The sequence below is a fragment of the Oncorhynchus gorbuscha genome, unplaced genomic scaffold, assembly GCF_021184085.1.
Source record: "Oncorhynchus gorbuscha isolate QuinsamMale2020 ecotype Even-year unplaced genomic scaffold, OgorEven_v1.0 Un_scaffold_1373, whole genome shotgun sequence".
Taxonomy (NCBI): Eukaryota; Metazoa; Chordata; class Actinopteri; order Salmoniformes; family Salmonidae; genus Oncorhynchus; species Oncorhynchus gorbuscha.
In genome coordinates this window covers 68,542-81,431 of record NW_025746166.1, presented here as the reverse complement: position 1 = coordinate 81,431, position 12,890 = coordinate 68,542, and the positions used below count along the sequence as shown (strand labels likewise).

The 12,890-nt window shown below is 44.8% G+C and overlaps 1 protein-coding gene across 1 annotated transcript in view; it reads right to left on the bottom strand.

Annotated features, from left to right (window-relative positions):
- LOC124022407 (putative pre-mRNA-splicing factor ATP-dependent RNA helicase DHX32) overlaps window positions 1-9,316 on the bottom strand; it is a 28,987-nt gene extending 19,671 nt beyond the window's left edge. The window contains exon 1 of the mRNA XM_046337341.1: window positions 8,678-9,316. Coding sequence (XP_046193297.1) covers window positions 8,678-8,962 — 285 coding nt within the window. The 5' untranslated portion in view covers window positions 8,963-9,316. The remainder of the gene's footprint in view (window positions 1-8,677) is intronic.
- Between the last annotated feature and the right edge of the window lie 3,574 nt (window positions 9,317-12,890).

The window sequence follows — 12,890 nt, the reverse complement described above, 5'->3', positions numbered from 1 at the left end:
TAAAGACATTTCACACGTCATATTATATATATACAGTGTTGTAACGATGTGCAAATAGTTAAAGTACAAAAGGGAAAATAAATAAACATAAATATGGGTTGTATTTACAATGGTGTCTGTTCTTCACTAGTTGACCTTTTATTGTGACAACAGGTACTAGAATGCCTTACCTCTCTAATCTTACTACATTTGCACACATTTGCATATAGATTTTTCCATTGTGTTATTGACTGTACATTTGTTTATTCCATGTGTAACTCTGTGTTGTTGTATGTGTCGCACTGCTTTGCTTTATCTTGGCAGTTGTAAATGAGAACTTGTTCTCAACTGGCCTACCTGGTTAAATAAAGGTGAAATAAATTACAAATTAAAAAACACATCACAAATCCTACTGCTGTGATTGGTCACTGTGGGATTTCACCCAGTAGATATGGGAGTTTATCAAAATCGGGTTTGTTTTCGAATTCTTTGTGGATCTGTATAATCTGAGGGAAATATATGTCTCTAATATGGTCATACATTTGGCAGGAGGTTAGGAAGTGCAGCTCAGTTTCCACCTCATTTTGTGGGCAGTGAGCACATAGCCTGTCTTCTCTTGAGAGCCATGTCTGCCTACGGCGGTCTTTCTCAATAGCAAGGCTATGCTCACTGAGTCTGTACATATTCAAAGCTTTCCTTAATTTTGGGTCAGTCACAGTGGTCAGCTATTCTGCCACTGTGTACTCTCTGTTTAGGGCCAAAAAGCATTCTAGTTTGCTCTGGTTTTTTGTTAATTCTTTACAAAGTGTCAAGTGTCTTTTTGTTTTCTCATGATTTGGTTTGGTCTAATTGTCCTGTTGTCCTGGGGCTCTGTAGGGTGTGTTTGTGTTTGTGAACAGAGCCCCAGGACCAGCTTGCTTAGGGGACTCTTCTCCAGGTTCATTACTCTGTAGGTGATGGCTTTGTTATGGAAGGTTTGGGAATAGCTTCGTTTTAGGCGGTTGTAGAATTTTACGGCTCTTTTCTGGATTTTGATAATTAGTGGGTATCAGCCTTATTCTGCTCTGCATGCATTATTTGGTGTTTTACGTTGTACACAGAGGATATTTTTGGCAGAATTCTGCGTGCAGAATCTCAATTTAGTGTTTGTCCCATTATGTGAATTCTTGGTTGGAGAGCGGACCCCAGACCTCACAACCATAGAGGGCAATGAGTTCTATAGCTGATTCAAGTATTTTTATCCAGATCCTAATTGGTATGTCGAATTTTACGTTCTTGCCTTGAAGAAGGGCATTTTCAGAGCCAGAGCTAGACTCTTTGTCTGGGAATGTGACCGTGAGACATATCATTAATGTAGCCATAATCAGTGTCATTCAGCACCGAGGGACATTCCCTGTTTAGCACACAGGCAAAATAAATGGCAACTATCCTTTCTGAAGTTTATACTCCTAGTTCTAGAATCTAATTGAATAGAATAGAATCTAGTTGAATAGAATACAATCTAATTGAATAGAATAGAATCTAGTTGAATAGAATAGAATCTAGTTGAATATAATACAATCTAATTGAATAGAATAGAATCTAGTTGAATAGAATAGAATCTAATTGAATAGAATAGAATCTAATTGAATAGAATAGAATCTAATTGAATAGAATAGAATCTAATTGAATAGAATCTAGTTGAATAGAATAGAATCTAATTGAATAAAATAGAATCTAATTGAATATAATAGAATCTAATTGAATAGAATAGAATCTAATTGAATAAAATAGAATCTAATTGAATAGAATAGAATCTAGTTGAATAGAATATAATCTAGTTGAATAGAATATAATCTAATTGAATAGAATATAATCTAATTGAATAGAATAGAATCTAATTGAATAGAATAGAATCTAATTGAATAGAATATAATCTAGTTGAATAGAATATAATCTAGTTGAATAGAATAGAATCTAGTTGAATAGAATACAATCTAATTGAATATAATATAATCTAATTGAATAGAATAGAATAGAATAGAATCTAATTGAACTATTTTTTTGGAAGCACTGCAGGAAAAAGATCCCATGGGACTTGCATCAACCACCCGAGTGGCACAGCGGTCTAAGGCACTGCATATCAGTGGTAGAAGCGTCACTACAGACACTCTGGTTCGATTCCAGGCTGTATCACAACCGGCCGTGATTGGGAGTCACATAGGGCGGCGCACAATTGGGCCCAGCGTCGTCCGGGTTTGGCCGGTGTAGGCCGTCAACTGACTTGCCTAGTTAAATAAAAGTTCAATTAGAACAAAAACAAAAAGAGTCTTCCAAGATACAATGGATGTTTGTTTAAAACATCTCTGGCCCAAACAGAGACACAGCACAGTGCACAACCCCTGGAATGAATAGCCATATTCTCATAAACCATGTGCTCATACTTCTGCTTCGAAAAACATCTAAATCAGATTACAGTGAGAGGGAGAGGCCATGCAATACTCCCATCTGTTCCTAGACTCATTGGGCAACTGGGTTAGGTTGGGGATATTAACTACTAAATTGATGCATACGTGACTAATGGGAATTGGGGTATTTAAATCAAATCAAATCAAATCAAATTTTATTTGTCACATACACATGGTTAGCAGATGTTAATGCGAGTGTAGCGAAATGCTTGTGCTTCTAGTTCCGACAATGCAGTGATAACCAACAAGTAATCTAACTAACAATTCCAAAACTACTGTCTTATACACAGTGTAAGGGGATAAGGAACATGTACATAAGGATATATGAATGAGTGATGGTACAGAGCAGCATACAGTAGATGGTATTGAGTACAGTATATACATATGAGATGAGTGTGTAGACAAAGTAAACAAAGTGGCATAGTTAAAGTGGCTAGTGATACATGTGTTACATAAGGATGCAGTCGATGATGTAGAGTACAGTATATACATATGCATATGAGATTAATAATGTAGGGTAAGTAACAGCATGGCGTTTGTAACGCCAGGATAGTGGGTTCGATCCCCGGGACCACCCATACGTAGAATGTATGCACACATGACTGTAAGTCGCTTTGGATAAAAGCGTCTGCTAAATGGCATATATTATATTATTATTATATATTATTATATAAGGTAGCATTGTTTAAAGTGGCTAGTGATATATTTACATCATTTCCCATCAATTCCCATTATTAAAATGGCTGGAGTTGGGTCAGTGTCAATGACAGTGTGTTGGCAGCAGCCACTCAGTGTTAGTGGTGGCTGTTTAACAGTCTGATGGCCTTGAGATAGAAGCTGTTTTTCAGTCTCTCGGTCCCAGCTTTGATGCACCTGTACTGACCTCGCCTTCTGGATGATAGCGGGGTGAACAGGCAGTGGTTCGGGTGGTTGATGTCCTTGATGATCTTTATGGCCTTCCTGTAACAACGGGTGGTGTAGGTGTCCTGGAGGGCAGGTAGTTTGCCCCGGTGATGCGTTGTGCAGTCCTCACTACCCTCTGGAGAGCCTTACGGTTGAGGGCGGAGCAGTTGCCGTACCAGGCGGTGATACAGCCCGCCAGGATGCTCTCGATTGTGCATCTGTAGAAGTTTGTGAGTGCTTTTGGTGACAAGCCGAATTTCTTCAGCCTCCTGAGGTTGAATAGGCGCTGCTGCGCCTTCTTCACGACGCTGTCAGTGTGAGTAGACCAATTCAGTTTGTCTGTGATGTGTATGCCGAGGAACTTAAAACTAGCTACCCTCTCCACTACTGTTCCATCGATGTGGATAGGGGTGTTCCCTCTGCTGTTTCCTGAAGTCCACAATCATCTCCTTAGTTTTGTTGACGTTGAGTGTGAGGTTATTTTCCTGACACCACACTCCGAGGGCCCTCACCTCCTCCCTGTAGGCCGTCTCGTCGTTGTTGGTAATCAAGCCTACCACTGTTGTGTCGTCCGCAAACTTGATGATTGAGTTGGAGGCGTGCGTGGCCACGCAGTCGTGGGTGAACAGGGAGTACAGGAGAGGGCTCAGAACGCACCTTGTGGGGCCCCGTGTTGAGGATCAGCGGGGAGGAGATGTTGTTGCCTACCCTCACCACCTGGGGGCGGCCCGTCAGGAAGTCCAGTACCCAGTTGCACAGGGCGGGGTCGAGACCCAGGGTCTCGAGCTTGATGACGAGCTTGGAGGGTACTATGGTGTTGAATGCCGAGCTGTAGTCGATGAACAGCATTCTCACATAGGTATTCCTCTTGTCCAGGTGGGTTAGGGCAGTGTGCAGTGTGGTTGAGATTGCATCGTCTGTGGACCTATTTGGGCGGTAAGCAAATTGGAGTGGGTCTAGGGTGTCAGGTAGGGTGGAGGTGATATGGTCCTTGACTAGTCTCTCAAAGCACTTCATGATGACGGAAGTGAGTGCTACGGGCGGTAGTCGTTTAGCTCAGTTACCTTAGCTTTCTTGGGAACAGGAACAATGGTGGCCCTCTTGAAGCATGTGGGAACAGCAGACTGGTATAGGGATTGATTGAATATGTCCGTAAACACACCGGCCAGCTGGTCTGCGCATGCTCTGAGGGCGCGGCTGGGGATGCCGTCTGGGCCTGCAGCCTTGCGAGGGTTAACACGTTTAAATGTCTTACTCACCTCGGCTGCAGTGAAGGAGAGACCGCATGTTTTCGTTGCAGGCCGTGTCAGTGGCACTGTATTGTCCTCAAAGCGGGCAAAAAGTTATTTAGTCTGCCTGGGAGCAAGACATCCTGGTCCGTGACTGGGCTGGATTTCATCTTGTAGTCCGTGATTGACTGTAGACCCTGCCACATGCCTCTTGTGTCTGAGCCATTGAATTGAGATTCCACTTTGTCTCTGTACTGACGCTTAGCTTGTTTAATAGCCTTACGGAGGGAATAGCTGCACTGTTTGTATTCAGTCATATTGCCAGACACCTTGCCCTGATTAAAAGCAGTGGTTCGCGCTTTCAGTTTCACGCGAATGCTGCCATCAATCCACGGTTTCTGGTTAGGGAATGTTTTTATCGTTGCTATGGGAACGACATCTTCGACGCACGTTCTAATGAACTCGCACACCGAATCAGCGTATTCATCAATATTCCCTTCTGACGCAATACGAAACATGTCCCAGTCCACGTGATGGAAGCAGTCTTGGAGTGTAGAGTCAGCTTGGTCTGACCAGCGTTGGACAGACCTCAGCGTGGGAGCCTCTTGTTTTAATTTCTGCCTGTAGGCAGGGATCAGCAAAATGGAGTCGTGGTCAGCTTTCCCGAAAGGGGGGCGGGGCAGGGCCTTATATGCGTCGCGGAAGTTAGAGTAACAATGATCCAAGGTTTTACCACCCCTGGTTGCGCAATCGATATGCTGATAAAATTTAGGGAGTCTTGTTTTCAGATTGGCTTTGTTAAAATCCCCAGCTACAATGAATGCAGCCTCCGGATAAATGTTTTCCAGTTTGCAAAGAGTTAAATAAAGTTCGTTCAGAGCCATCGATGTGTCTGCTTGGGGGGGGATATATACGGCTATGATTATAATCGAAGAGAATTCTCTTGGAAGATAATGCGGTCTACATTTGATTGAGAGGAATTCTAAATCAGGTGAACAGAAGGATCTGAGTTCCTGTATGTTTCCTTCATCACACCATGTCCCGTTAGTCATGAGGCATACGCCCCCGCCACTCTTCTTACCAGAGAGATGTTTGTTTCTGTCGGCGCGATGCGTGGAGAAACCCGTTGGCTGCACCGCCCTGGATAGCGTTTTCCCAGTAAGCCATGTCTCCGTAAAGCAGAGAACGTTGCAGTCTCTGATGTCCCTCTGGAATGCCACCCTTGCTCGGATTTCATCAACCTTGTTGTCGAGAGACTGGACATTGGCAAGAAGAATACTGGGAAGTGGTGCGCGATGTGCCCTTTTTTCGGAGTCTGACCAGAACACCGCCGCGTTTCCCTCTTTTTCGGAGTCGTTTCCTTGGGTCGCTGCGTGCGATCCATTCCGTTGTCCTGTTTGTAAGGCAGAACACAGGATCCGAGTCGCGGAAAACATATTCTTGGTCGTACTGATGGTGAGTTGACGCTGATCTTATATTCAGTAGTTCTTCTCGACTGTATGTAATGAAACCAGATCTGAGACCAGGCTAGAGAGATCAGATCTGAGACCAGGCTAGAGAGATCAGATCTGAGACCAGGCTAGAGAGATCAGATCTGAGACCAGGATCAGATCTGAGACCAGAGAGATCAGATCTGAGACCAGGCTAGAGAGATCAGATCTGAGACCAGGCTGAGACCAGGAGAGATCAGATCTGAGGCCAGGCTAGAGAGATCAGATCTGAGGCCAGGCTGGAGAGATCAGATCTGGGACCAGGCTAGAGAGATCAGATCTGAGACCAGGCTGGAGAGATCAGATCTGGGACCAGGGCTAGTGAGATCAGATCTGAGACCAGGCTAGAGAGATCAGATCTGGGACCAGGGCTAGTGAGATCAGATCTGGGACCAGGGCTAGTGAGATCAGATCTGGGACTAAGCTAGGTGAGATCAGATCTGGGACCAGGCCAGTGAGATCCGATCTGGCACCAGGCTAGTGAGATCAGATCTGGGACCAGGCTAGGGAGATCAGATCTGCGGACCAGGGATAGTGAGATCAGATCTGGGACCAGGGATAGTGAGATCAGATCTGGGCCCAGGGCTAGTGAGATCAGATCTGGGACCAGGGCTAGAGAGATCAGATCTGGGACCAAGCTAGGTGAGATCAGATCTGGAACCAGGCGAGTGAGATCAGATCTGGCACCAGGCTAGTAAGATCAGATCTGGAATCAGGCTAGTGAGATCAGATCTAGGACCAGGGCTAGAGAGATCAGATCTGGGACCAAGCTAGGTGAGATCAGATCTGGGACCAGGCGAGTGAGATCAGATCTGGCACCAGGCTAGTGAGATCAGATCTGGGACCAGGCTAGGGAGATCAAATCTGGGACCAGGCTGGAGAGATCAGATCTGCTGACCAGGGATAGTGAGATCAGATCTGGGACCAGGGATAGTGAGATCTTGGACCAGGCTAGCGAGATCAGATCTGGGACCAGGCCTAGTGAGATCAGATCTGGGACCAGGCTAGAGAGATCATATCTGGGACCAGGGCTAGTGAGATCAGATCTGGGACCAGGCCTAGAGAGATCAGATCTGGGACCACGGCTAGTGAGATCAGATCTGGGACCAGGGCTAGTGAGATCAGATCTGGGACCAGGCCTAGTGAGATCAGATCTGGGACCAGGCTAGGTGAGATTAGATCTGGGACCAGGGCTAGTGAGATCAGATCTGGGACCAGGCCTAGAGAGATCAGATCTGGGACCACGGCTAGTGAGATCAGATCTGGGACCAGGCCTAGTGAAATCAGATCTGGGACCAGGGCTAGTGAGATCAGATCTGGGACCAGGCCTAGAGAGATCAGATCTGGGACCACGGCTAGTGAGATCAGATCTGGGACCAGGGCTAGTGAGATCAGATCTGGGACCAGGCCTAGAGAGATCAGATCTGGGACCACGGCTAGTGAGATCAGATCTGGGACCAGGCCTAGTGAAATCAGATCTGGGACCAGGGCTAGTGAGATCAGATCTGGGAGCAGGCCTAGAGAGATCAGATCTGGAACCAGGGCTAGTGAGATCAGATCTGGGAGCAGGCCTAGAGAGATCAGATCTGGGACCACGGCTAGTGAGATCAGATCTGGGACCAGGCCTAGTGAAATCAGATCTGGGACCAGGGCTAGCGGATTCTGCAGTAAGTAAGCAGAGTTATATCTAAAGTCGTATGTGCAGCTTCAGGGTCTAAGACATAGGAGTGTCTCTGTCCCAAATAGCATAATTTTCCTTGTGTGGTGCACTACTTTTGACCAGACCCTACAGGGTCCAGGACAACAGTAGTGCACTACGTAGGCGATAGGGTGCCATTTGGGACGAATGCATAGCTAATGGTATTAATATCAGGTTCCCTGCAGGCTGGAGCTATGTTTATAAGGGTCCCAATGGAAGACTGACCTTCCCAAAGCAGCCGGCTGGCATTTCACACTTTACAACAAGATCCTGGTAGAAATGTATTACTTGAAAGCTGTCACTTATTTTTTGATTCAATAACAACTCACTTATATAAAAAAAACTCCCGTGTAAGGAATTATGATGTGGATGAGATCTGGAAAAAAAAGCTAATAGCAGGACATTAGAAAAGGTCGCAGACTATGAAGTAGCTGGCGTGCTTTTGTATGGAACTAATGTTTGATGTATGGCCTCATTGTTGCCTAATTAGACGTCTTCCACATGACATGTATGCTACTATGTTTACTTAACCTGTATTTAAACGAGGCAAGTCAGTTAAGAACAAATTCCTATTTTCAATGACGGCCTGGGAACAGTGGGTTAACTGGTCTAGGAACAGTGGGTTAACTGGTCTAGGAACAGTGGGTTAACTGCCTGTTCAGGGGCAGAACGACAGATTTGTACCTTGTCGGCTCGGGGGTTTGAACTCACAACCTTCCGGTTACTAGTCCAACGCTCTAACTACTAGGCTACCCTGCCACCCCGATACCAATTAAGACATTTGCAACAAAAGCAGCACATAATTATATAAATACTAGATACAGTATTGGGAATCAAAGGGGAAATATTGTTATTCTTTATTATTATTATTGAAATTCGTTGAAAATCATATTTTAGATCAGAATACTCTCGTATTAATTCCACACTCACCTGTGTACTTTTCCCAGTTTTAGTTGTACCAGATACTATAACAAGTCTATTGTTCACCAGGATATCCAAAAATTCCTCTCTAGCTTTCCAAACAGGCAGAGACTGTCTCTCTTTCAGTAGTTTATAATAACGAGAGGAGAAAGGCAATCCATCAAATCGGTTCAGCTCCAGATCCTCTCCGAAGACAAACGCTTCTTCCGCGCAGTCAGCGGTTTCCGAATCCGAACAAATCTCTTTCTCCATCAAATGCTTGTCCGGCTCGGACATGGTCGATCTATCCGCCATGGAAATGATCGAGGATCCCGTCGGGAGCGCAACAACTGTTGGCAACAGATATAATCAAAAGGCACAGAGAACCGTTGATCCCCCCCCAAAAATGAATTCACCGACACATTATAATCCACGTAACAATCCCAACGTTGACTTGGAGTTCAATGTATAATGCAAACAGATTTCCGTTAATATTTTGTTGACAAATGTGAAGAGATTTCAGGACAAACAACATGCAGTTTTTTTGTTTTTATGTCGGATTAAAACTCTATTACCGTTTCTTGTCTGTCAATCCGCAGCGCACTGTTGCGCTATTGGCCACTGGCATGGTCAGACACGTGGGTTGACTTGCATAGGCTACACGAGTCGCGTGAACAAGAATTAATGTGCGCCTACCTATGATCACGTGACCACTAGGCCGACTGTAGACTAATAACCCTCTTATAATAATCGACTAAAATTGACAGGGAAGAGGGGGTGTGCCCCAGTGGAACGCGCTATAGGAGGACGGGCTCGTTGTAATGGCTGGAATGGAATTATAGGAACAGATTCAAATGTTGTTTCCATGTGTTTGATACCGTTCCATTCCAACCATAGAAGCAATAGGAAATAAAGTCCAGATGTTTTTTTTTAATAGTGGAGATCAAGTTAAGTGTTTCAAAATGTCTGACGTTGTTTTGTTTCAGATCATCATCCATTTGTTGGAGAGGAGCCAATAGCAGTCAACGGTGAACATTAGTAGGAATTTTATAATAGACACACAAAAAAACAAGACCACTTTAGTGCTTAAAAAAAACATTTTACTGATACTGCTCAAGTGTTCAAAGGTCTGTGTGTATTGACATAGACACTAAAGTGTAGGAAACAATTATCGTACAAAAATCGATCTGTCCATGATAACGTGTGGTGTTTACATGTAACATATTGTGTTTTGTACTGAGGACAGGTACAGTAGGACAGAGGACAGGTAGGACACTGGACAGGTAGGACAGAGGACAGGTAGGACACAGGACAGGTAGGACAGAGGACAGGTACAGTACGACACAGGACAGGTAGGACACAGGACAGGTAGGACACAGGACAGGTAATACTGATGTGACTACAGGTAGGACACAGGACAGTAATACTGATGTGACAACAGGTAGGAAACAGGACAGGTACGGTAGGACACAGGACAGGTAGGACACAGGACAGGTAATACTGATGTGACTACAGGTAGGAAACAGGACAGGTACGGTAGGACACAGGACAGGTAGGACACAGGACAGGTACATTAGGACACAGGACAGGTAGGACACAGGACAGGTACATTAGGACACAGGACAGGTAGGACACAGGACAGGTAAAGTAGGACACAGGACAGGTAGGAAACAGGACAGTAATACTGGTGTGACTACAGGTAGGACACAGGACAGGTAGGACCCAGGACAGGTAGGACCCAGGACAGTAATATTGGTGTGACTACAGGTAGGACACAGGACAGGTACAGTAGGACACAGGACAGGTAGGACCCAGGACAGTAATACTGGTGTGACTACAGGTAGGACACAGGACAGGTACAGTAGGACACAGGACAGGTAGGACCCAGGACAGTAATACTGGTGTGACTACAGGTAGGACACAGGACAGGTACAGTAGGACACAGGACAGGTAGGAAACAGGACAGGTGAAGTTGGACACAGGACAGGTAGGACACAGGACAGGTACAGTAGGACACAGGACAGGTAGGACACAGGACAGGTAGGACACAGGACAGGTACAGTAGGACACAGGACAGGTAGGACACAGGACAGGTAGGACACAGGACAGGTAGGAAACAGGACAGGTACAGTAGGACACAGGACAGGTAGGAAACAGGACAGGTAAAGTTGGACACAGGACAGGTAGGACACAGGACAGGTAGGACACAGGACAGGTAGGACACAGGACAGGTACAGTAGGACACAGGACAGGTAGGACACAGGACAGGTAGGAAACAGGACAGGTACAGTAGGACACAGGACAGGTAGGAAACAGGACAGGTGAAGTTGGACACAGGACAGGTAGGACACAGGACAGGTACAGTAGGACACAGGACAGGTAGGACACAGGACAGGTAGGACACAGGACAGGTACAGTAGGACACTGGACAGGTAGGACACAGGACAGGTAGGACACAGGACAGGTAGGAAACAGGACAGGTACAGTAGGACACAGGACAGGTAGGACACAGGACAGGTAGGACACAGGACAGGTAGGACACAGGACAGGTAGGAAACAGGACAGGTACAGTAGGACACAGGACAGGTAGGTAACAGGACAGGTACAGTAGGACACAGGACAGGTAGGACACAGGACAGGTAGGACACAGGACAGTAATACTGGTGTCATGGCAACAGAACGTCATTGTAAAACTACCTGATTATGAATCCATGGAGGTCAGCCTCCGAAAGCCAAGAGATTAAATACTAGATAGATGTGACAAAACATATCTGTTTTTACATCTAGATATTTCAGAACAGGAAGTGTGTGATTAAAATAAAGTTGAACAGTGTGAATGAAAAGGTTTGAACAATTACTGTCAACAATTACAGCCTTCACGCTCTAATAAAAAAACATAAAATAATGTAATAAAATAATCACCTTGTATCTTCTGGACTGTGTAATAACACCTCTGGACTGTGTAATAACACCTCTGGACTGTGTAATAACACCTCTGGACTGTGTAATAACACCTCTGGACTGTGTAATAACACCTCTGGACTGTGTAATAACACCTCTGGACTGTAATAACACCTCTGGACTGTGTAATAACACCTCTGGACTGTGTAATAACACCTCTGGACTGTGTAATAACACCTCTGGACTGTGTAATAACACCTCTGGACTGTGTAATAACACCTCTGGACTGTGTAATAACACCTCTGGACTGTGTAATAACACCTCTGGACTGTGTAATGTGTAATAACACCCTGGACTGTGTAATAACACCTCTGGACTGTGTAATAACACCTCTGGACTGTGTAATAACACCTCTGGACTGTAATAACACCTCTGGACTCTGTAATAACACCCAAACTGGACTGTGTAATAACACCTCTGGACTGTGCCTAATACCACTGGACTGGAATAACACACCTCTGGACTGTAATAATAACACCTCTGGACTGCCAGGACACCTCTGGTGTCAATAATAACACCTCTGGAAAACCTGGACTGATAATAACACCTCTGGACTGTGTAATAACACCTCTGGATTTGATGCAATAACACCTCTGACTGTGAATAATTTGTAACACTCTCTGGACTGTAATAACACCTCTGGACTGTGTAATAACACCTCTGGACTGTGTAATAACACCTCTGGACTGTGTAATAACACCTCTGGACTGTGTAATAACACCTCTGGACTGTGTAATAACACCTCTGGACTGTGTAATAACACCTCTGGACTGTAATAACACCTCTGGACTGTAATAACACCTCTGGACTGTAATAACACCTCTGGACTGTGTAATAACACCTCTGGACTGTGTAATAACACCTCTGGACTGTGTAATAACACCTCTGGACTGTGTAATAACACCTCTGGACTGTGTAATAACACCTCTGGACTGTAATAACACCTCTGGACTGTGTAATAACACCTCTGGACTGTAATAACATGTAATAACACCTCTGGACTGTGTAATAACACCTCTGGACTGTAATAACACCTCTGGACTGTGTAATAACACCTCTGGACTGTGTAATAACACCTCTGGACTGTGTAATAACACCTCTGGACTGTGTAATAACATGTAATAACACCTCTGGACTGTGTAATAACACCTCTGGACTGTGTAATAACACCTCTGGACTGTGTAATAACATGTAATAACACCTCTGGACTGTGTAATAACATGTAATAACACCTCTGGACTGTGTAATAACACCTCTGGACTGTGTAATAACATGTAATAAC